We start from the raw sequence: 24569 nt of genomic DNA, 5'->3' as shown, positions 1-24569 counted from the left end.
ACAAAAAAAAAATCTCATCAATAGTAACTTTCCTGGATAATACTCTAAAACCAAGGAAAACCTTTTTTTTTCCCCCTTATTCTTCCTTATTAAGTTGCTCCCTACCTGAGTTTTCTTGTTTTGTCACACTTTCCTGTGTGCTCACAGTATATCTTGTTACAGATCTTCAAGACATCTAATGTTTCTAGTTTAGCTACACACAGAACAGCTATCACAGCTGCCAAGAAGGTCCTGGGTCATTCCTATACATTTACAGTTTTCCATGACACACAATTATGTCAGTCACAAAATAAAAGATGATGACTATAAAGAAATGGAAAATTTACTTGTGATATGGGAGGGAATTTCCTTCCAGAACCACCCAACTTAGAAAAGAACACATGTATATTTTGTAAAAATATGTTCATGGAAGAACAGTTAGAAAACACAAAAAGGCACAAAGAAAACAGCCATTTATAATCTCACCATTCAGAAAAAAGACACTAGAAGCCTTTTGTGTACATCTGTAAATCTTTTCTCATTTGGGATCACAGATCATACAGTTTGATAACTTTCTCCTTTCATTTAATGGTATATTGTGAACATTTTCCCATGTCACTTAGTTCTTCTACATTATTTTAACAGTTGTACTGTATTTCAATGTATGGATGTAGTATAATTTAGCCAAACCCCTACCACTGGAAATCTAAGTCATTAAATTTTTTTTCTAATATTTAATATATAATAATAACTTGGCAAGCTATGTCCTTAGAATAAATTCCTAGAAGAGGAATTTCTAGATAAGTGGTATATACTAAAAATATTTTTTGAAAGATAATGTGAAACTGAAGTCCAGAAAGATATTTCTGACATACAATCCCACCATCAGTATACGCAGGTCAAGAGGGAAGGATTTCTAATACGGATAAAAAAAATTCTAATATGAAAAATACTAAAAAATAACTGATAAAAGTATTGGGCATTTTTTCCTAATATAATCCAGCTAACTCTGTAATAGCACTTTACATTTCAGTATATACCACAATCTGAGACCAAGAGAAGTAATGGCAAATAAATATACTTAAGGAAGAGAGATTATAAAGCTGATTTTCATTTATAACTTTAGTGGAAAGACATTAAATAGTAGAAATGAATACTTTCTTGAAACATGGACTTTAAGATTCTTGGAGCCACATAAACCAATCTTATTATTTCTTAAATGCTTTTATATTGGACTTTCAATCTCATTTGGATGGTTTTTTTTGAAAAGCTCTTTCTCTGCCAATATTGCAGATAGTACTTGTGTTAGAGTTTGATCTGAAAAGCTTAAGGAGTATTTATTTAATATTACTTAAGGCCTTGAAAATAAAAATTTATCAACCTGAATTAATTTTAACATAAGGCACAACAAATAGGCCTTAGATAGCTAATTATACTTTTAAGCTAGGCTATATTCTGAACCACCTAAAGCTTTTTATAATATTTTCTTTCTAGGCCCATCTGATGCTCATTATACCAGTATAGCCTTTAAAAAAAAAATAGATTATTACAACATTTCCTTTTGAAAGATTATTTAAAAAATCAACTTCATTGAGATATAATTTGCATATAATAAAATGAATACATTCTCATTCTAAGTGTACAGTTCCATGAATGCTGACAAACGTATAGGCTTGCTATGGGCTGAACTGTGCCCCTTAAATTCATACGTTGAAACCTTAACCCCCATTGTGAATGTGACTGTATTTGGAGATAGGGCCTTTAAAGAGATGATTAAGTTAAAATGACGCTCTAATTTAGGTGGTTAGGGTGAGCCTAATCTGGTGTTTTTGTAAGAGGAAATTACACAAAGAAACACCAAGAATGCACATGAACAGAGGAAAGATCATGTGAGGACAAAGTGAGGAGGTGTCTACCTGCAGGCCAAGGAGAGAGGCTTCAGGAGAAACCACAGCTACTGGCTAACACCTTGATCTTGGACTTCAAACCTCCAGAACTGTGAGAAAATAAATTTCTGTGCTTAAGCTACCAAATCTGTGACAGCCCTAGAAAATTAATATATTTGTGTAACTACCACCGGAATCAAGATATGACATTTTCATGACCCCATAAAGTTCCCTTGTACTCCTTTGCAATAATTCTCCACTCCACTCCCAGCAACACATGACCAGCTTTCAATTACTATAGATTAGTTTTGTTTTTCAAGAATTTTATATAATATACAGTACATACTTATGTCTGGCTTCTTTCACTCAGCATATTTTTGAGATACACCCATGTTGCTAAAGTAGCAGTAACTGGTTCCTTTTTATTGCTGTATAGTATTCCATTGTATGGATATGCTACATTTGTTCATCCATTCATCTCTTGATGAACATTTGGACTGTATGCAGTTTTGGACTATCAAGAATAAAACTGCAGTGAAGAGGTGCATCAAGTCTTTGTGTGGACCTAAGTTTTCATTTCTCTTAGGTAAATATCAAGGAGTAGGATTGTTGAGTCATGCTAAGGGTATGTTTAACTTTAGATGTAAACGCCAAACTTAAAAAAGATTATGCTTAAAATGTTCAGATGCAATAATGAATTGAAGTGTTTCTACACACATTTCTATAAAGCTCTAGAACAGAGAAACTAAGCTATGGTAATAGACACCAGGTAAGTGGTTGCCTGGGGGTAGGGGATGAAAGAGAGGGACTGACTGCAAAGGAGCATGGCAGAACTTTCTACAGTGATAGAAATATTCTATATCTTGACTGGGGTGGCAGCTGATTACATGGGTCTATACATTTTGTATATTGAACTATGCACTTTTTTGTTAAAAATTATACCTTGATAAAGTTGATAAAAAATTAAAGGTACACATACTTTACATCTTAAAAGTTAATATAGGGTATATATTTGAGATTTTACCTAGTAGTGTTAGGGGTTTTACTTGAGTTCATCTGTGCTGTTTTGGCTAGTTTTAGTTGGAGCTAAGCTTCAAGAGAGCTGACCAGGATTAATGGAAGTTTTGGGTCACTTAACAGAATGTAGGTGACCAGCCTACAAAGAGAAAGACAGTTTTAAAATAAGTTTCTAGGGAATTCCCTCATGGTCCAGTTGGTTAGGACTCCATGCTTTCACTGGTCGGGGAACTAAGAAAAAAAACTAAAAAAAAAAAAAAAAAAGTTTCTATTTGTCTGTTACTGGTGCTTTTAATGTAGTTAAATAATGTTTATCTTTGGGTTGATAGATCCAAGTTCACATTTAAAGCAGTGATTTTCATTTCACATGGGGTGGGGAGTTAAGTGGGGATATTAGAATCACCTAGGAGGCTTTTCTCAATTATACTCAGATGAACTTCCCAAGAGATTTTTGTTCTAGTTCCCCACCACCCTTCTGCTGCCCTGGCAGTATGTGTGTTGTCAAACGTCCTTCCCTACCCTGCCTGAGAATCACTACTACAGAGAGCTTCAATAACTGATGGAAGTAGGTCTATCCCACTAGGGTGGGATAAATATTATTGATAACCACTATTATATAGAATAATTGTTTGGACCACTACAATATAAAGAAATTCAGGGTGTTTACATTTATACTGTCTAAATGGAAAATAATGCATAACTGCTCTAGAGAGAGAAACACCCTTCTAACACAGTAATTTTGATGCTTTGTTAACCCATCTCCCTTAGCTAGACTCCAAGATTCATAAAGTCAGCAGTGCTGAAACTGGAGGGAGGCAATGGTCATTCTTCATCATGTATCAGATTTCCTTCATTCTGATGATAGCCTCAGGGAGGCTAAGCGACTTTCTGATGGCCATGCAGTCAGCTAGGAGCACAGCTAGAAAGAGAAGCCAGACCTCACTCTTGCTTAAGAACTCTTTCCCTCCACCAAGCATACATTTATTACCCCTAGAGCAGTGCTTCTCAGTATGTTATCATTATTGTCCTCCTGCCCAAAAAAGTTAAAAGTAAATTTAACAAGAGAAAATAATTACTAAGGATTAAAATGTTGTTGGGTAGGGTTGAGCTCTGTGGGGCCAAAACCCACTGTACTTCTTTGCTCCTCGAGGACCAACTTGTACACTGCTGGGCAGTATTATTACCATTGAGAATGCATGCCCTAGAGTGAACTGCCCTCATACAGTGTATTTCAGTAAACATTTGTTGAATGAATCAGATGGTGAATGGTAATCAAAAGCTCTAATGATACTGCAGGGAATTCCCTGGCAGGCCAGTGGTTAGGACTCGGCGCTGTCACCGCCCAGAGCCCGGGTTCGATCCCTGGCCGGGGAACTAAAATCCCACAAGTGGGGCAGTGTGGCCAAAAAAAAAAAAAAAGATACTGCACATCTGCAAATACAATTTCTTTCTTTCTTTTCCTTCTTTTCTCTCTCTCTCTCTCTCCCTCCCTCCCTTCCTCCCTTCCTTCCTTCCTATCTATCTATCCTGTGCTGTGTGGCACATGGGATCTTAGCTCCCCAACCAGGGATCAAACCTGTGTCCCCTGCATTGGGAGTGCAGAGTCTTAACCACTGGACTGCCAGGGAAGTCCCTACACTTTTTTGATTCTAATAATAAAAACCTGTGATGTCTTATGTAGAGAGATACCAATTTATGGCTCCACTGCTAACTAGTTGGGCAATCTTAGACAAATTTCTTATTCCAGGGGAATCTGTTCTTAAGTAGCATCTGAGAATGTGCCCCCTAGGGTTTTCTCCCAACCCTTTTAGGTCATGAAAACTCCTGACCTAAAAGTCCTCTTCCAGCTCTGACATTCTAAGTCTGTGGTTTTTGGTTTGTTTGAATTCCTAAAAATCTTACAGTCAGAATCATGCCAACTTCTGCTTCTGGGTGCGTGTTGTCAACTACTGACGTGTTTAAACCCTGAATTAAACTCAACAATTTAAAGTTTAACTTTCTCCTCTTCCCTAAATATTTTGTGAGGAGCTCTGCTAACAAGGTGAAAAACTATGTTCCAGTAATTTTTATTTTGCTAGACTATTCAGCAGAAGTGGTTTTACAGAGCAGTGAAATACCCAAAGTCAAAGTGAGGAGTGGCTTTTGACGGGGAACAGTAGAGACTATGGATAACTGGGGCCTGGATAACTTGGAACTATCCCCACCTGCTGATAATGAAGCTGCTATAGGAGGAAAGGTCTCATTCAGCATTAATATGATTATGCTGATTGTATGTGCATTAAAAAACCAGAGAAGATTAAATGCTGTTTAAAGATTACCTAGAAGCTATTTTCAGTGATCAGAAGCATTATCTCTGCTTGCTCCACTGCACTGTAAAGTGATCAGAGCTCCTGAGGCAAGTGCTCTTAGAATGATCACACTGTGACTCTAAGCCTTCAATATGAAAAAAATTTCAGACTCTAAGAAATTTGCATAATACCTATATTCTAGAAAAATTTTAATGAGTCGTATAAATAAGATGTTACATAAATAACTGGGCCCTGAAAAATATCAAAGCAAGCAAGCAGGCTGAGGTTATTCAGGATTCAAAGGCAATTCTATCCTTTGGATAGAATGGGCTTCAGGATGATGGCTTCATGAAGTCTGTGAGCCTCTGGAATCAAATGGAAAATGCATCTGGAATCTGCACTGTTTATAGAAGAAGGTCAACAGATTTTGGGGCCCAGTGAAAAGTTAACCACTCATATCTTTGGCAACTGTCTTTCAAAAACAGTTTGATTATTTTAAGATATATATTTAAATTCAGAGAGCTGCAGCTATCTGAGGATTCTTCACATTAAAAGCTGTTTCTTTAAACAGATTAGACTGCTGTGTACACAGTTTTTACAGATCCCTATCTACTTGGCTACCTGGAGGGATGCCTTGGGAATTTTCCTACTCTGTGGCTCAGGTCATATACATTTTCTGTCTCTTAAGATCATATCTGGTAAATCAGGACCTGTGTTAACTCCAATCACAAGATCATAAGGACTGAAAAGAACTTAGGTAGAACTCTATTTTTAGGAAGGATTACCCTTAAACCATTTCAAACACTGAAATGAGTATCTGAGGAGATGCAAAAAGACAACTACAAAACAGAAAGTTCATTACCTGTCAGTATCACCGTATACAACCCTAGCACCCCACTTCTTGGTATCATTCACCAGTTTAATAGCTCTTTCCAAGGTTTCTCTGGCTTTGTGAACAATACTATCACCAACCTGTTGGTACAAACACATTGAAAATAATTTCTTAATGTAGTTTAGTATAAGACAATAGACTTTAATATATAATACTTAACTTTAATTATTAAATATTTCTAAAAATGAAACAAGGAGAAAAGAACATTAAAAAAAAAAGTCACCAGTGCCATCATTCTGTCTACAAGTACTCAAGAAGAAAATGAGATGAATGAATAATTTAAAAGAAACCAATCAATATACAGACTTGCCTGTGAGTGTATCAGTGAGTACAATGGACTGCACGATACACATAGCTACATTTGATCCTAGAAGAATAAGCCTTATTTACTCAAGGACTTTCTAAAATGCCTTTATAACCAACTAGGCAGGAAATTACACTATGTATGTGCATGTGGGTCTTTCAAAATTTTTCTGTTGGAGTGTTATGATAATTTCTTTCAGTATCAGTAAAGCTTATGCTGAACCTATATCTCAGTGATTGGTTATACATATTTTTTAGATGATACTAAATATTGATACAAGGAAAAATGCATAATTATATGATAGAAAATATATTACAAGGGTTCAATTTAAATCAAGTAGGCAGATATATGTCTAAGTTCTTTCATTGGTGATTGGTGAGTTTTAACAATGATCATGGCATGAGTTGACAAAACAAGAAGATGGTGGATCTTGACAAATATGAGAAGCAGGCTAATTATATTTCATAGTTAAAGAACTTAAGGAGACTAGTATAGCACTGCTGCTTCATTTATCAAACTCATTAAAGCTAAGGGTTGGGGAAACTGCCATTCAGCATAAATGGAACATTACTTTTTAAAGTTTTAAAATAAGAATTATGCACTTTTTCTTTTGTGTTAAGACGCAAACAGTATTTATAATGATCTTTCCCCTTTTACTGTAAAGTTTGAATTATCTGAACTAAATGCAGGATTGAATAACATTTATTTTAAAAGCCTGTTTAAAGTTGTTACACAGGAAATATTAAGTGTATGAACAAAGGAATAAATAAAAAACTGATAGCAGAAACTTAATTTGGGTTTTAAATTAAGATCATGAATCCTGTTGAGACCTTTAGTGCATTAGAAAACCTTGAGAATATGAACTACAGCCTAATACATTAAAAAAAAATCATGTCACCTAATTGAAATTCAAGTTTGAATAAAACATTCAATCTGTCATCTTTTGCCACTTTCACACAAGATAAAAATACGTGGCAGCAAATAGCTAAATGGGTGAGCCATAGTGTTAAGAGTCCAATATGCTTTTGAGATATACACATACAAATACACACATATACTGGTCCTAAATGTCTGCCTCCTGCTGTCTAGTCTGACCCATTTAAGCTATATCTGGAAGAGTCAGAACTCTTTTGCAGCTGGCCCTGAAGTCCACGCAGTGTGAAGGACTTAGAGGCATGAGAGGGAGGGGCACGGGGGAGGGGGGGGAGCAGTGGGAGAGAAGAAAGGAGTGGCAATTACATTAAAACTGATTCTGCGACTTTGTGTCATAGTTCCTAATTTGAAAAACATTACAGGGCCAAGAGACTGGATTTAAAAAGAGGAAATTAATTGATTTCACAATTTAGGCAATGGTTGGGATCCTGAAAAGTCATAATAAGAAAAATATTTAAAGTAAAAATTATCTGAAAACAATGTTGGTGAGGATGTGGAGAGAAGGGAACTCTCCTGCACTGTTGGTGGGAATGTAAATTGGTGCAGCCACTATGGAGAACAGTATGGAGGTTCCTCAAAAAATTAAAAGTAGAACGACATATGATCCAGCAATTCCACTTCTGGGTATTTATCTGAAGGAAACAAAAACACTAACTGGAAAAGATAATTTGTATCCCTGTGTTCACTGCAGCATTATTTATAATAGCCAAGACATGGAAACAAGCTAAGTGTCCACTGATGGATGAATGGATAAAGAAAATGGGGTTTATATACAATGAAATATTATTTAGCCATACAAAAGAAGGTAATCTTGCCGTTTGCAACAACATGGATGGACGCTGAGGGTATTATGCTTAGTGAAATAAGACAGAGAAAGACAAATACTTTATGATCTCACTTATACGTGGAATCTAAAACAAAAAAAAACCCCAAACCCCACTGAACTCATAGATACAGAGAAGAGACTGGTGGTTGCCAGAAGCAGGAGGTGGCGGGGGGGGGGGGCGGAAATGGGTGAAGGTGGTCAAGGGTACCAACTTCCAGTTATACAATAATAAGTCTTAGAGATGTAAGGTACAGCATGGTGACTATAGTTAATAATAATATTGTATATTTTAAAGTTGCTCAGAGAGTAGATCTTAAAAGCTCTCATCACAAGAAAAAAATTGTAACTATGTGTGGTGAGGGATGTTAACTGGACTTACTGTGGTCTAAATGATATTGATCATTTTGCAATATATACAAATACTGAATCATTATGTTGTATACTTGAAACTAATATAATGTGTTATGTCAATTATATCTCACAAAAAAAGAAAGAAAAAGAGACAATGAACAGCCAGTTGAAAAAGTTGTCAGATATACATGTATGTGTATATACAGCTTTATCACGAACAGTAAACAGTTTAGGAGAAAAATGTGAAGACATAAAATTTTTAATTTATGAAATAAACACATCAGTGACAGTGTTGAGCTGAGACAGAAACATTAACCTACAACTATTAGCTACATTACTCATTCTCTGCATTCTTATAGGAATTCTTGCTTACAAAGTCTTGTCTTTCTCTTTGATAGTCTAGATCTAGCATATTTTATGTGATCTTGGTGGTACTGTCAAATTTTTTTAAAGGAATTCCTATTTATTTATTTATTTATTTATTTATTTATTTATTTATATTTAGTTTTGGCTGTGCTGGGTCTTCGTTTCTGTGGGAGGGCTTTCTCTAGTTGTGGCAAGCGGGGGCCACTCTTCATCGCGGTGCGCAGGCCTCTCACTATCGCAGCCTCTCTTGTTGCGGAGCACAAGCTCCAGACGTGCAGGCTCAGTAGTTGTGGCTCACGGGCCTAGTTGCTCCGCGGCATGTGGGATCTTCCCAGACCAGGGCTTGAACCCGTGTCCCCTGCATTGGCAGGCAGATTCTCAACCACTGCGCCACCAGGGAACCCCTGTCAAATATATTTGATTGTGTGTTCATTGAAGGAAAGCACACGGCCATAGTCAGTAGTCTATTTGCCTTTAAAGACAATAGCTTCCATTTTGACTCCACTGGAGCTAACTTTTGACATGTTCATGAGAGACCCTTTCTGTGATGTTGACAGCTTTATCCACTAATGACTTCATAAATAAGTTAACATTATTAAATTGTGATGTTGGCATGTAAAGAAGGGCCAAATGCAAGCTTGCAGTCATTAACCTCAGAATATCTGAAAAGTCCAGGGTCAAGGAGGCAGATGTTGCTTGGCAGTCAGTTTTCAACATGTTAGGTAGTAGCGTACTTCCTGGCAGAACTCCACTCCTCAACTTCTACTGCCAGATCAAAACCCCCAAATTCTACTTATTCTAAGGTTAGGATATATATGTGTGTGTATATATATATATACATACACACACACACACACACACACACACACACACACACAATATATACACATACATATATATATATTTTAAATTGAAGTACAGTTAATTTACAATGTTGTATTAATTTCAAGTATACAGCAAAGTGATTCAATTATATATCTATATTCTTTTTCAGTCTTTTCCATTATTAGTTATTACGAGATATTGAATATAGTTCCCTGTTGTATACAGTAGATCTTTGTAGTTTACCTATTTTACATATAGTAGTGTGTATAAGTTAATCCCAAAGTCCTAATTTATCCCACCCCCCCGAATATTTATATAGTTTATAAAGAAATGTTAATTTCTGTATTATTTTGCTACAAAATACATTAATAAACAAATTTTAAATTGAGAGGTAGGAAAAATATTAGTGGAATGTGGAAATGGCCTAAGAAAAGATTTGCTATTCTGGTTCTACATTATTAATAAAATAATTTCCACTTTTTCTATCAGGTCATTTAGATGAGTGTTTTTCTAATGTGAGTAATAATATGAATCCCTAGGACTGACAAAGTATTTTTTAATATTACCTAAAAATATACAAACTTGAAACTAGATATAAACATCTTATAATACAGTATTTATTGAAAAGGAGCCAAATATAAATGGACCCAGGCATTTCAAACCTGTGTTGTTCAAGAGTCAACCATAGTTTCAATGCCCTAAAAATCCTCTGTGTTCTGACTATTCATCTTTCCCCCTCCCCTCTACTCTAACAATGACTGATCTTTTTATTGTTTCCATAGTTTTGACTTTTCTAGAATGTCATATAGTTGGAATCACACAGTATGCAGCCTTTTCAGATGGGCTTCTTTCATTTAGTAATATGCATTTAGGCTTCCTCCATTTCTTTCGTGGCTTGACAGCTCATTTCTTTTTAGTGCTCGATACTAGTCTACTATCTGAATGTACCACAGTTTACTTACCCATTCACTTATGGAAGGACATCTTGGTTGCTTCCAAATGTTGGCAATTATGAATAAAGCTGCTATAATGATAATCTGTGTGCAGGTTTTTGTGTGAACATACATTTTCAACTCAAGGAGAGTGATTGCTGGGCTTTCGTTAGTTGCAGCGAACAGAGGCTACTCTTCGTTTCAGTGTGTGGGCTTCTCATTGCAGTGGCTTCTCTTGTTGTGGAGCACAGGCTCTAGGTGCACGGGCTCAGTAGTTGTGGCTCGTGGGCTCTAGAGCTCAGGCTCAGTAGTTGTGGTGCATGGGCTTAGCTGCTCCATGGCATGTGGGATCTTCCCGGACCAGGGCTCGAACCCGTGTCCCCTGCATGGGCAGGTGGATTCTTAACCACTGCGCCACCAGGGAAGTCCTCTTTTTGTTCTTTTGGCAGTGCCTTTTGTAGAGCAGAAAATTTTAATTTTAATGAAGTCCAGCTCATCATTCTTTCTTTCATGGATCATGCCTTTGGTGGTGTTACATCTAAAAAGCCAAGGTGTTACATCACCAAATCCAAGGTTATCTAGATTTTTTTCATGTTATTCTAGGAGTTTTATAGTTTTGCATTATATATTTAGGTCTGTGATACAATTTGAGTTAATTTTTGTGAAGGGTGTAAGGTTAGTATCTAGATTCATTTTTTTTTGCATGTGGATGTCCAGTTATTCCAGAGCCATTTGTTGAAAACACTGTCTTTGCTCTACTGTATTGCCTTTGCTCCTCTGTTAAAGATCAGTTGACTATATTTATGTGGGTCTATTTTTGGAATCTCTATTCTGTTCCATTGATCTACTTGTCTATTCTTTTGCCAATACTACACTGCCTTGACTACTGTAGCTTTATAGTAAGTCAGTCCTCTGACTTTATGCTTCTTTAATGCTATGTTGGCTATTCTGAGTCTTTTACCTCTTCATGTAAACTTTTTTTTTTTGGCCGAGTGGCTTGTGGGATCTCAGTTCCCCGACCAGGGATTGAACCCAGGCTATGGCAGTGAAAGCCCAAAATCCTAACCACTAGGCCACCAGGGAATTCCCCTTCATGTAAACTTTAGAATCAGTCTGTCAATATCAAGAAAATAACTTGCTAGGATTTTGACTGTGATTGCATTGAATCTCTATGTCAATTTGGGATGAACTAACATCTTGACAATACTGAGTCTTCTTAACCATGAACGTGGAATATCTTTCCATTTATTTAGTTCTTTGATTTCTTTCATCAGAGTTTTGGGATTTTCCTCATATAGATCTGGTACATATTTTGTTAGGTTTACACCAAAGTATTTCATTTTGGGGGGTGCTAATACAAATGGTATTGTGTTTTTAATTTCGAATTCCACTTGTTCATTGCTGGTATACACTGTGTATTAACCTTGTATCCTGCAGCCCTGCTACATGATCGCTTATTAGTTCCAGGAGGGTTTTTTTGTGCATCATTTTTTGGGGATTTTCTACATAGAGGATTATGTCATCTGGAAACAAAGACAGTTTTACCTTCCTTTCCAATGTGCATACCTTTTTTTTTTTTTGAAAGGTTTATTTTTTATTGTATTGGCTGCATGGCATGGCATGTGGGATCATAGTGCCCCAACCAAGGATCGAACCTGCACCCCCTACATTGGAAGTGTGGAGTCTTAACCACTGGACCGCCAGGGAAGTCTCCCAATCTGCATACCTTTTATTTCCTTTTGCCTGTTTTATTGCATTAGCTAGGACTTCTAGTATGATGGTGAAAAACAGTGATGAGTTGGGACATCCTTGTCTTGTTCTTGACCTTAGTGAGAAAGCTTTAAGTTTCTCATGGTTAAGTATAATATGAGCTGCAGGTTTTTTGGTGGATATTCTCCATCAAACTGACAAAATTCTCCTCTATTCCTAGTCTCCTGTGAGTTTGTATCATGAATGGGTATTGGGTTTTGTTAAGTGCCTTTTCTGCATGTTAACATGATCATGTGATTTTTCTTACTTAACCTGAATGTGATGTGATGGCTCTCAGCTGATTTTTCAATGTTGAACCAACCTTGCATACTTGGAATAAATCTCACTTGGTTGTGGTGTACAACTGTTTTTAGACATTTTTGGATTTGATTTGCGAATATTCATTGAGGATTTTTACATCTATGTTCGTGAGAGATATTGATCTGTAGTTTTCTTACAATGTCTTTGTCTGGTTTTGGTATTAGGGTAATTAGAATGAGTTAGAAAGTACTCCTTCTGCTTGCATCTTCTGAAAGAGACTGTAGAGAGATGGTATAATTCATCCATAAATGTTTGGTAGAATTTAGCAGTGAACCCATCTGGGTGTGGTGCTTTCTGTTTTAGAAGGCTATTAATTAATGATTCAATTTCTTTAATAGATATAGGCCTACTCAGATTGCCTATTTCTTCTTGTACAAGTTTTGGCAGATTATGTCTTTCAAGTAATTGGTTCACTCCATCTAGGTTATCAAATTTGTGTGCATAATATTCTTTTATTATCCTTTTAATGTCCATGGAAACTGAAGTGATGTCCCCTCTTTTGTTTCTGATATTTGCAATTTGTGTACTCTTTTCTTTTTTTTTTTCTTAGTTAGGCTGGCTAGAGGTTTACTGATTTTATTGATCTTTTCAAAAGACTAGCTTTGGGGTTCTCTGAAAACATGAAATCAATTGAGAAAATCAATTTCACTGATTTCCGCTGTAGTTTTTATTATTTCTTTTCTTCTGCTTACTTTGGATTTAATTTGTTCTTTTTCTGGTTTCCTAAGGTAAAAGCTTAGTTGATGATTGCTTTTAGGTCTTTTTCCCACTAATATATGCATTCAATCTATAAATTTCCTGTTTTTGCTGACTTCCACAAATTGTGATAAGCTGTGTTTTCATTTTCATTTAGTTCAAAATATTTAAAAATTTCTCTTGAGATTTTTTTTCTTTGACCCATGCGTTATTTAGAAATATGCTGCTTAATCTCTAAGTATCTGGGGGATTTTCCTGCTATCTTTCTGTTATTGATTTCTAGTTTAATTCCATTGTGATCTGAAAGCAGACATTGTATGATTTATTCTTTTAAAGTTGTTAAAGTGCTTTATGGCCCAGAATGTGGTCTATCCTTGGTGCATGTTCCATGTGAGCTTGAGAATACGTATTCAGCTGTTGTTGGATGAAATAGTCTATAAATGTCCATTATATCCGGTTGATTATGTTGTTCAACCGTGTCCTTCCTGATTTTATTTTCTATGTGTTGCCTTTGTTTTTGTTCCTATTTTTATTTTCCACTCTTTTACTGCCTTTTGTGGTTTTGACTATTTTATATGATTCCGTTTTCTCTCCTTCTTACACATTAGTTGTATTTTTTTTAAACTTTTTATAGTGGTTGCCCCAAATTTTGCAATATTTATATTTACTTAAAATATACCACTTTCAAAACCACTATACCACTTCACAGGTAGTGTGGGTACTTTATAATAAAATAATCCTAATCCCTTCCTCCCATTCCTTGTACCATTTGTTATTCATTTTACTTACACATACATGTATATAAACATACACAATCAAATACAGTGTTGCTATTATTATTTTGAATAAATTGTTAATTGTTAGATTAAGAATAAGAAAAATAAAAGTGTTTATTTTACCTTTACTTATTCCTTCTCTGATGCTCTTCCATTCTTTTGTATTGATCTAGGTTTCTGACCTATTATCATTTTCCTTCTCACTGAAGAGTTTCTTTTAGCATTTCTTGCAAGGCAGGTCTACTGCCAACAGATTCCCTCAATTTTTACTTGTCTGAGAAAAATCTTAATTTCTCCTTCACTTCTGAATCATAATTTTGTAGGGTAGAGATTTCTAGTTGAAGGGTTTTATCTCTTAACACTTTAAATAGTTTACTCCATTTTCTTCTTGCTTGCATGGTTTCTGAGGAAAAGTTGGATATAATTCTTATCTTTGCTTCTCTATAAGCAAGGTGTTTTTTCCCTCTGGCTTCTTTCAGGATTTTTAATTTAGTGTTGATTTTCTGCAGTATGAAAATGATGTCCCTAGGTTTAGTTTTTGGGGCATTTATTCTGTTTGGTGTTCTCTGAACTTCCTGGATCTGTGGTTTGGTGTCTGACATTAATTTAGGGAAATTCTCAGTCATTATTGTTTCAGTATTTCTTCTGTTCCTTTCTCTCTTCTCCTTCTGGAATTCCCATTACATGTATGTTACACCTTCTGTAGCTGTCCCACAGTTTTAGGATATCTCTTTTTTTCAGTCTTTTTTTCTCTTTTTTTCAGTTTTAGCAGTTTCTGCTAAGATTTCCTCAAGCTCTGAGATTCTTTTCTCAGCCATGTTCAGTGTAGTAGTCAGAGGCATTCTTCATTTCTGTTACAGGATTTTTGATTTCCAGCACTTCTTTTTGGTTCTTTCTTAGAATTTCCACCTCTCTGCTTACATTGCCCATCTGTTCTTGCATGCTGTCTACTTTAGCTATTGGAGGGAGCTCTTAGCATCCTAATCATAGTTTTAGATTTGCAGTCTAATTCCAACATCCCTGCCTTATCTGAGTCTGGTTCTGATGCTTTCTCTGTCTCTTCAAACTGTGTTTTTTGGCTTTTAGTAAGTCTTGCAATTTTTTTTGATAGCCAGACATGATGTATTGGGTAAAAGGAACTGCTATAAATAGGCCTTTAGTAATGTGGTGGTAAGGTGTTGGGGGAGGGGAAGGGCTCCTTAGTCCTACGAGTAGGTCTCAGTCTTTCAGTGAACCTGTGCCTCTGGACTGTATACTTCACATGTGATTTTCAGTTTTTCATCCCACTCTGGTGGGACACTTTGGTGGGACTAGAGTGGGCTGCAGTATTTTTCTTCCATGTAGAAGGCTAGAGCAGTTGGAGTTGGGTATTTCCCTTTCTCCAGGTCAGTTAGGCTCTGATAAAACTCCAGCAGGTTAAGCTCTGGTTAAATAGTTTCTCCTGAGGGCAGACTTTGTTATAAACAGAATGCTCTGGTATATTTCAAAATGGTTCTTTTCCTCTCTCTGTGCCAGAAGCACAAGGGAATTTTTCTCATATTCACTGTTAGAACCTGGTTGAGCTCCTAGAGGTAAAATTCATAAAAGTGTGGGGACCCTGATGACTGGGTCCTTTGGAGTTTTTATCGCTCAGATTTGTCCACCCTGAGCCTCCAACGATTCATCAGTTATAGTTCGGTTTTCCCTACCATGGCACTGGTTCTCACAGAGATTTGTGCTCTTGATTTCTGCTCTGGTAAGTTGTGACTCTCTGTATACACTTGTTGGTCTCTTCAATTTTGGGGGCAGCAGTTTACCCTGTGACTTCACCTCTCTGACAGATCTAAGAAGAGTTGTTGATTTTTCTGTCTGTGCAGCTTACTTGGTGTGAGGACAGAGTAGAGACTTTCAGTTTCTTACATGTTGGACATGAAACCGGAAGTCCCTTTCACAGGTTTTTGGAGTTTACTTTGCCTACTGTGAGCTCTGTGGGAACTTGATTCTTCCAATGCTTTTCCCTTATTGAACTACTGCAAATATGGTATACCACAATGCTCTAGCCTTCATTTGGCATGAAAAGATCATCAAGCAAAGACGCCTACTCTGTTCCTTTCTCAACCATTAGTAAATTATTGTATTACTCCGTCATACTATACTGACTGTATTCATGTCAAATTAACACCCTAATTTAGTAAATAACAAGAAATTAGTCTTGTTTAATGAAAAGTGTCTTTTAATTGCAACTACCACTGCAAAAGAAAGGTTCTGCTTTATATCTACTGGTACACTAGTAAATATGGAATGATTGTTTTTATTCTGACATTTGGAGAAGACAACTGAACTATCATCAGACCTCTATCTATACATTAAAAGGAATTATTTAGTACCAGTGTTACTGTAAACAATGCTGTAAAGGCGGCACTGAAATCTCATGTCAGTAATTGGTTACAATATGGTCATCCAGATTATGCAGAAATATGTGTATGCTAATTTCTAAAATTATCATTGAACAAAACACAAAGAGTTCTCATAGAGAAAACGCACAAATTCCTAAGAATATGTATATATCAATATATAAGTCCTGGTTTGAGAAAAACTGATCCTATGTTATGGAAATGAAACCCTTTCAAAACAAAATGGTTTAATGAATAGGCATTCATTTAATGCTGCTTTAGTCTCTTTTGAAAAAAAACTATAGACTTGTATCACTTACCTCAATGCATGGCATTCTCCCAGAAAAATTAGCAGCTGTGTAGCCAAATGTGACATTTGCTATCAGCTTAAGTCCTAGCTGACGTGCATCGAGCATTCGTGAAAGGGCTCTGTCTTGCTTGTAAGCCTTCATCGACTGCTTCACCATCAGTCTAGTCTTCAGAATCTCTTCGAGCATTCTTGGTAGCACACCCTTTCTTACTGAAGGCTATCATAAAGGAAAAAAAGAATGTTTAAATCCCTTAAACATTATAGATTTAGACAATTAAGAAGGAAGCACAAAGTATAACAATGGCCAACTGTCATGAATTGAAACATACGAAAAATAGCGTGGCCACAGGACCAGTGGCCATCAATATAAAATCATCACATTTTCTTTCTTTTGAAGAGGACTTTTCTCCTAAAAGGTTCCTGTAATGTTTATAAATCTAATGTAGCACTACTATGTGAGTTCAAAGACCTCCAGGGAGGAGGATGCCAACTAGTACATAAGAGACCATATAATGAGTTCAGAGGGAAATTTTGTCAAAACTTTGATCCAAACCCCCACTCTTTCAGAAAGACACACGGGATTTGTATCACTCATAACAAACCTCAGTTTTTAAAGATCTCATCCTAATGACCCCACACAGTAATCTGCATGGAACTCCATTTATCTACCTTGGAAGAATGAAGAGCTGGGTTGACTCTGCTGACATTCAAACCTGCAGTTCCAGGGACTCTAGGTATTTCAAATCTGATGCTTAGACCACTAAGCCATCCCCTCCGGCCTATATTTATTAGCAATCTGGAAGAGGGGATGAATAGTGAGGTGATAAAATTTGTTGATGCCAAAAAAAGAAAAAAAAAATCATTTGTATTAATCAAGACTAGGGAGAATTTATGAGAACTCCACTAGGAATGAAAACCACAAAACAGTATTAACTCTGAAGATGATTCACAGACACGTGCAAGGTAATGCATGTTGGACTGAACAATTAAAATCTCAGGAATAGGATAATCACACTCCTGAATATTAAAAAATCTAGTTTTCATTAAGCTTTACACATTGGGTCAAAATGTAGATGCAAGTTCTTAAAATGCTGTTAAAGGGAGATAAAATAATAAGCTGCTAGATATGTGACAATGAAAACATATTGTAACCTCTAATTCATTCTGTGTACCTTCTGAAGCAGCCATAATGTTTATATTAAGACATAATATATGTTATGATGTTAAAATGTAGTATTTTCCAAAATGGAATATATCATGAACTCACTTGGTAAAAATTTTCCTCATATCTAAATGGCTAATTTTATAGTACTCTTTAAACACAGCATCCTCTTACTAGTAGAGAACGATGATACTTTTGCTAAGTACACCAGAATGAATTTGAGGGCTAGTGGGGTCCATGCTACCACCACCAACCACCCTACCATCCCACAATTCTAGTACAGACTCACTGCTAAGGAAATAGAAAAGAAAGGAATGAAGTTGGCATATGAGAGGCAATATAATCTTCTCCTAGATCTCTTCCTATTTGTCTTTATTCATTTATGAGGCTTTTTTAGCTTCTTTTGAGGGGAGACAAGGGAGAGAAAAAAGGGACTCTGTTATTAGTTTGGGTATCTTCTTAAAAAATACAATCAATAAATACATTAGAATATCATTATTTCTAAGACAGTCTTAATTTAATTTAAAATATATAAAACAATTAGTAAAGTATACACCTTAAGGCAATTTTAATCTTTATAAGTTAACATTGTTGTGATCATCAAATAGCTACTTAAGCCTGCCAGATTCTAATAGAGGGCAGAAGGTATATAGGCACATTTATTTCTTGCAATAGTTCATTAAAAACTAAAATCTAATAATTAAAAGATTTTAAACCTAAATTCATGCAAAACAAGATTACTATTTTTTTTAAAAAAATGATTAAAAAAATTTCTTAGAAGATTCCCTAAATCTTTGACTTTCTGAGATAAGATATTGAAGCAAACTTTTTTTTTTGGTATTATATGCCAACAACATCTAAACGATTAGCTCTCCAAAGGTTAAGCCACAGTTGATACCTTTCATTTATAAGAGAGTATTACCTTGACAAAAGCTATTCCATTGGGGGACACTGTGATATCATGCCTAATTTGGTAAAGTAAATCTGGAGGTACTCTTAGAGAGGTACAGCCAAATTTGAACTCATCATACCTGTTAAGAAAAAAAAAAATTAAGCAAATACTTTCTCAAATCACAGAACAGAGATTCTAGGCAATTTTAGGAATCTTTCTAATTCTATTGGAAACTCATTTTTAAACATCTAAACATGAACTAATATACTTAGTAATATGTTTATTTGTTTAGTTACCAAAAAGCAGTTCTTCAAATATTAGAAACATTTCTTAAACAGCACTATCCTAAAGTACATGGGAAAAATCTATACTAAAATACCAAATTTCAGCTCAACATATGACTACCTTACACTAAGTTCCCTAAAGAAAAATTTAAGCCTTAAGTAAAAAGACTGCAACTAACTTTTCCAAATTCCTGTTCTTACTAAAAAGACAATTACCAATACAATTTCCATAAAAGCTTTCTATAAGGAGTGAATATACTTCAGACTAAAACTATAACACTTGGTTTTAATTACACAGAAATCATTATAAAGGAAGACTATTTCTTATGAGAAAAAATTTGGTTGACAGGAAAAAATAAAATCTAACATTTGGCAATTTAACTTTTTTTTTTAGAAAACAAACTATTTCTAAGAAAAGTCAAGAGGAGGTCATAGCTGAAGTTATAAGATCATAATCCTCAAACTGTTCCACTGAAAAGTGATTTATACCAACAAATTAAATATAACTCATTTAAAAAAGACCATAGATATACACGAAGATGGAACAGATAAATCGCAAGGCTGATCGTATTCACAATCTTCTTCATATGAGTTAATCATCCATGACGCTCAGTCAGTCATACAGTGATCCATGTTAATTATTAGTAAGGTAACTACAAACAGCAGACTATGACGCTCAATCAGTCATACGGTGATCCATGTTAATTATTAGTAAGGTAACTACAAACAGCAGACTAGATGCGCTACAGCCCATTCACCTTGCTCGTAAGGGCAGTCTCATGTGCAAAGAGGCACTCAAAGAAAGTCTAATTTTAGTAAGAAATACAAAGTACAACAAAGTAATTGTAAATATGAAAAAAAACTTACTTCCCCAAGTTTTCCACATGGCCAAGGCAGGTGGAGAAACAGTAGTTGTATGCAATCACAATAGAAGGATACAGTGACTGGAAATCCAGAACGAGAACAGAGTTGCTATAGAAACGAGATTCAGGCTCCATAATTAGAGGAACACACTGTGGAGCTCTCATCTGGGATCTCTGCTGTACACTAGGTGTCACAGGAATATAGTTCATTGGTTTAGCAATACGCAACATCATTGATTCCACACGGTACTGCAGGCAGAGAGGTAGAAGTAGGGAGGGAAGAAGAAACTTAAATACAAATATATTGGTCTTTTGAATATGTGAAAATCATTTGGGGGATGTTTTGCTCTTCAAAATACGGCTGTAAGACTTCTTACAACACAGTTACATAACGTTGGTTATTTAATCGGCTTTCAGGTATCAGAAGGGAACCCTTTGTAAGTCCTTTTCCTATTCCCATAACTTTTATAAAAACTGCAAAATATGTCAAATAACTTACACAATAAGTTATTTTTGAAAAGACAGGCACTATTAGATTTCTTTTAATATTTAAAGATAGCAATATCATAATAAACAGATGTAGAAAAGACAGTTGTACAATTTGACAATTTCATTAAAAAAGTTGGCCAATAATCTTTGACAAATTTATTTGGGAAAATTAGAGAATGGGGGTCAGGACACTTGAGATGGATAAATGTTATCTCAATTTCCCAAGAAGGAACACAGGATTCCAGAATTGAAAGGTAGTCGGTTAATACTGGTCCCTCACAAAAATTAATCAAGCAATTACTGATAGTTTATAATAACTGCTATAAAGCAGATGGTTTATAGTTTAGAAAAAGAAAGCACTCACAAGAACCAGCATGGGTTCACTGAAGTATTCTCATATGGTTTTAAAGTATCTTTGCCTTTTATTATAAGCCAGCTCAAATAGTTTTTAAAACTTGTGGGAGTATAAATAAGTAAAATAAATAGCTTTATAAGCTATTTAATAATAGCAATAAAACTAAATACAGCAACAGGTAATGCCAAAGTAGTTAGCGCTCTAGTTTTGCTATATTTACTGAATTGGTAGATTGGGGGAATGTTATAGACATAAAATAATTAAAATAAAAGATTTTATGAGGTTAAGGAAACTAAGCGATTTAATGTAGTATCCCGGATGGCTAGCACAGTGTTTATTTCACACACTAAAAGTATTCAAATAAACATTTGTGGAATAAAAGCATGAAACCATTTTCAGCAAGGCATTTAAACAAAAATCTTTCATTATATCCTTGGGAAACTAGTTAGAAAGAGATGAGTTAAATGGCTTCCAAGCTCCCATTTTTCTTTAACTTTAAAAAAAAGTGATACAGCCCACTTATGTTGATTCCCAAATCCTCCTTCTTCTTTTTTTTATATTAAAGTTATCTGCTGGGAGTTGGAACAGCCAAAAGTAGGAATGTAAAACAAAAGAGAGGTAGACTTTCTTTGCCACATCCCCAGTTCTGAGTGGCCTTTCAAGTCATCCCTAATCACACTGACGGTATTCAGGAACATAACACCATCCTCAAGGGCATAGCCATTTATTTTCTTATTATCATGCAAAACTCAGCAGTGGCCAAAAAGTTGGTGTGGAGAAAAAATAAAAAGCGGAGCTGTTAAGTAAATTAAAGCTTTTCCAGAAAATGAAATGACAAGATTTGATTAACTAGCTACATGTATGTATTAGTTGGTACCAGACAGAAAGTTAAAAAAAAAAAAAAAAAATCAAATCACCTCAAACATCTCAAAAGTACGTGTATCATTCACATAGAACTTTCAAGTGTGCAAGAAAATTGATTTCCTACCTGTGAACCCCTTGTCAGTACATGTAAAAACTGAATGCCAAAAAGTCTAGCCATTTCACTGGTTTTCCCAATCAGGTCCAGCTGTTCTAACATTTGGAGATTTCCACGGACACGGCTAATGTAATGATCAACCATTTTCCATCTGTTAAAAGAGAATCCATGCTATGAACGTTTGGGAAAAATTTGTATACTTGAAACTAGTACTGTTTTCATTATGTCAAAAACTACCTATTAAAAGTGAGGTTATTTATGGAGGGAGTCATGATCGAGCCTTTAGCAAAGTAGGTTAATTAGTTAAACATTAGAAAATTTCAGATACTTCAAGGGCATAAAACCTAGTGCAAATATGTAAAGTTTAAAATAATGCTTGTGATAAGACTAAGGATAATTATTTTCAACATTTTGCTTGATTTTACTCTATTTTTATTATAAAAAATTAACATTGTCTCTTAGATGCCACTGCTAATGATGCAATAATTATCCAATTATAATTATGCTATCTATAGGCTTTTAAAAAACATGGAGGCTTTGGGTTATCATTGTTAATACCAGTCTAAAAAAAAGTATGCACTGGTGTCTTATGGAAAGCAACAGAGTAATTTGGTGAAGATTTAGAAAAATCAGGAAAATAATTTTAATGAGACCATACGTGGGGTAAATATATATGTCAGATCAGTATTTCCTGTGAAAATACAAATATTCTGTTGATTTAAGCCATGAAAACCTCTTTACCCTACTTTTTTTGTTAAGAAAATAAGCAAACAACAACAAAAACCTTCACCAAAGCTATGAAAGGAAGTTTTGATTTAATATTTTGTTAATAAAATGTAAAAATTATCCAAAGGTATATGATAAAGAATAAAATTTATTCATTTAAGGAATATTAAGATTCAAATATATTGCAACCTTTAATTATGTGGGTTTTAAAACAATACAGTCACATAATATAGTTCAATAAAAAGTTTAAAAACCTGTTCCTATGACACATGACTAATCCGTACAGAAAAACTAGAAAATGAACATGAAAAGAAAAAAAAAAATCACCCTATAATTAAAAACACTCCTTACAAGTGTTAGTGAGGATGCAGAGAAATTATAACCCTTATACACTGCTGGTGGGAATGTAAAATAGTGCAGTTGCATTGGAAACAGACTGACAATCCCTCAAATTGTTAAAAATAGAGTTACGGTATAATTGACCAATTCCACTCGTAAGTATATATCCAAGAGGTATAAAAATATTCATCTACACCAAAACTTGTATACAAGTGTTCCTAACAGCATTTTTCAGAGTAGCCAAAATGTGGAAGTAACCCAAGTGTCCATCAACTCATGAGTAAATAAATAAAATGTGGTATATACCCACACAATGGAATATTATTTGGCAATAAAAGGAAATGAAGTATTGACACATGCTACAAATTCATAATAGCTTCAAACCAGAAACAACTCAACTGTCCATCAACAGGTGACTGGATAAATTGTAGTATACTCATACAATTGAATATTATTTAGTAATAAAAATAGGAACAAACTCTGGTTCATGCAACAACATGGTTGCATCTCAGAAAACATGCTGAGTTTCTTGAAAGCAGACACAAAGCGGTAGACTGTAAATAATTCTAATAATACAAAGTTCTAAAACTGACAAAACTAATCTATAGTAATAGAAATTCAATTCATACTTACCTGGGTGGTTAAGGAATAGGTAGATTAACTACAAAGCTATATAAGGGAATTTTCTGGGTGTTAGAAATGTTCTTTATCTTGATTGGGGTAGTGATTACAGGGTGTATACATTTTTCAAAGTCATTGCACAATATACTTTAAATGTGTGCATTTTATTGTATATAAATTATACTCCAATAATACTGATTTTTAAAAAGAGATATTATCCTCTTCAGAGTTATAAAACATTACCTGTATAGATCTGTCTTGTTATCAAACCAATCTGATAAGACTCGAAAAGTAAAGAGGGGAAAACGCTGATGAAGAACATGAAAGCTCACATTTTCAAAGGTGTAGTTAGTTAGAGCCACCTAGGGAAAAAAAGGGAAAACTCCATTATAATAATGCTCATACTTACATGCAAATTTGGTTCTAAAAAATCCTAAATATTATTTCTAACTTTTCATAGTAGATATGAAAGCTACTTGTAAAAATGATCTGTGTTACAACTGAATCATAATTAATTTAAAACTATACATATAGCCTACTGGACAGAAATGTTTGTAATAAATTAATATTTAATTAGAAAAGTAATCAGACCTGAAGAGATTCAACTTGGTCATATAATACTTACTTTAGAGATCCCAGTTCTGATCACTTCTGTTTATACTCTATGCCAATACAAATACTGACAAACAGAAGCATTGTCAAGCAAGTTAATTTTTTGTTCTTTCCATACTTACTTTTTGATCCTGGATGACATGCTGATTAACAGGCTCCCACAGATTCGAGGATGAGTTATCTAGTTAAAGGCAGGCATTCATCCTGCTCCCAAGAATTACATCAGTACTAAGACCCAATATATGGACATTATAGAGTCAATTTCATTCCGAAAGCAAAAGATTAAAAAGAAATGACAGAAATGTTTCCCATCTTCAAAATATGTAGGTGAAAGCTGTGTTACTGGGAGAAGAATACTGAAAAAGGGTCCAAATTCATAAAACATACCTCTAGCTAGATGATCTCTCAGAAATACCTACAAGAC

The 24569-nt window shown here is 35.0% G+C and overlaps 2 protein-coding genes across 10 annotated transcripts in view; one reads left to right on the top strand and one right to left on the bottom strand.

Moving 5' to 3' along the window:
- The window catches only part of MFSD4B (major facilitator superfamily domain containing 4B), an 80883-nt gene extending 60865 nt beyond the window's left edge, over positions 1-20018 (top strand). Inside the window, exons 5-6 of the transcript XR_014267524.1 lie at positions 19556-19810; positions 19878-20018. The gene's annotated coding sequence lies outside the window, so the exon portion shown is untranslated. The remainder of the gene's footprint in view (positions 1-19555; positions 19811-19877) is intronic.
- REV3L (REV3 like, DNA directed polymerase zeta catalytic subunit) overlaps positions 1-24569 on the bottom strand; it is a gene marked incomplete at its 5' end in the record, with an annotated part of 188424 nt that overhangs the window by 15026 nt on the left and 148829 nt on the right. For 7 of the 9 annotated variants that reach the window (XM_082475066.1, XM_082475072.1, XM_082475067.1 and 4 more), the window contains 6 exons: positions 6033-6142; positions 16834-17040; positions 18908-19016; positions 20029-20273; positions 21857-21998; positions 23777-23895. In XM_082475066.1, the coding sequence (XP_082331192.1) occupies positions 6033-6142; positions 16834-17040; positions 18908-19016; positions 20029-20273; positions 21857-21998; positions 23777-23895 (932 nt within the window). Of the gene's footprint in view, positions 1-105; positions 304-6032; positions 6143-16833; positions 17041-17492; positions 17620-18907; positions 19017-20028; positions 20274-21856; positions 21999-23776; positions 23896-24569 lie in introns of those variants that run through there. The other 2 variants (XM_082475073.1, XR_014267494.1) reach the window with 2 other exon arrangements.

The sequence above is a fragment of the Balaenoptera physalus genome (assembly GCF_965194825.1).
Source record: "Balaenoptera physalus genome assembly, chromosome: 9".
Taxonomy (NCBI): Eukaryota; Metazoa; Chordata; class Mammalia; order Artiodactyla; family Balaenopteridae; genus Balaenoptera; species Balaenoptera physalus.
This window is presented reverse-complemented; position numbering and strand designations above follow the sequence as displayed.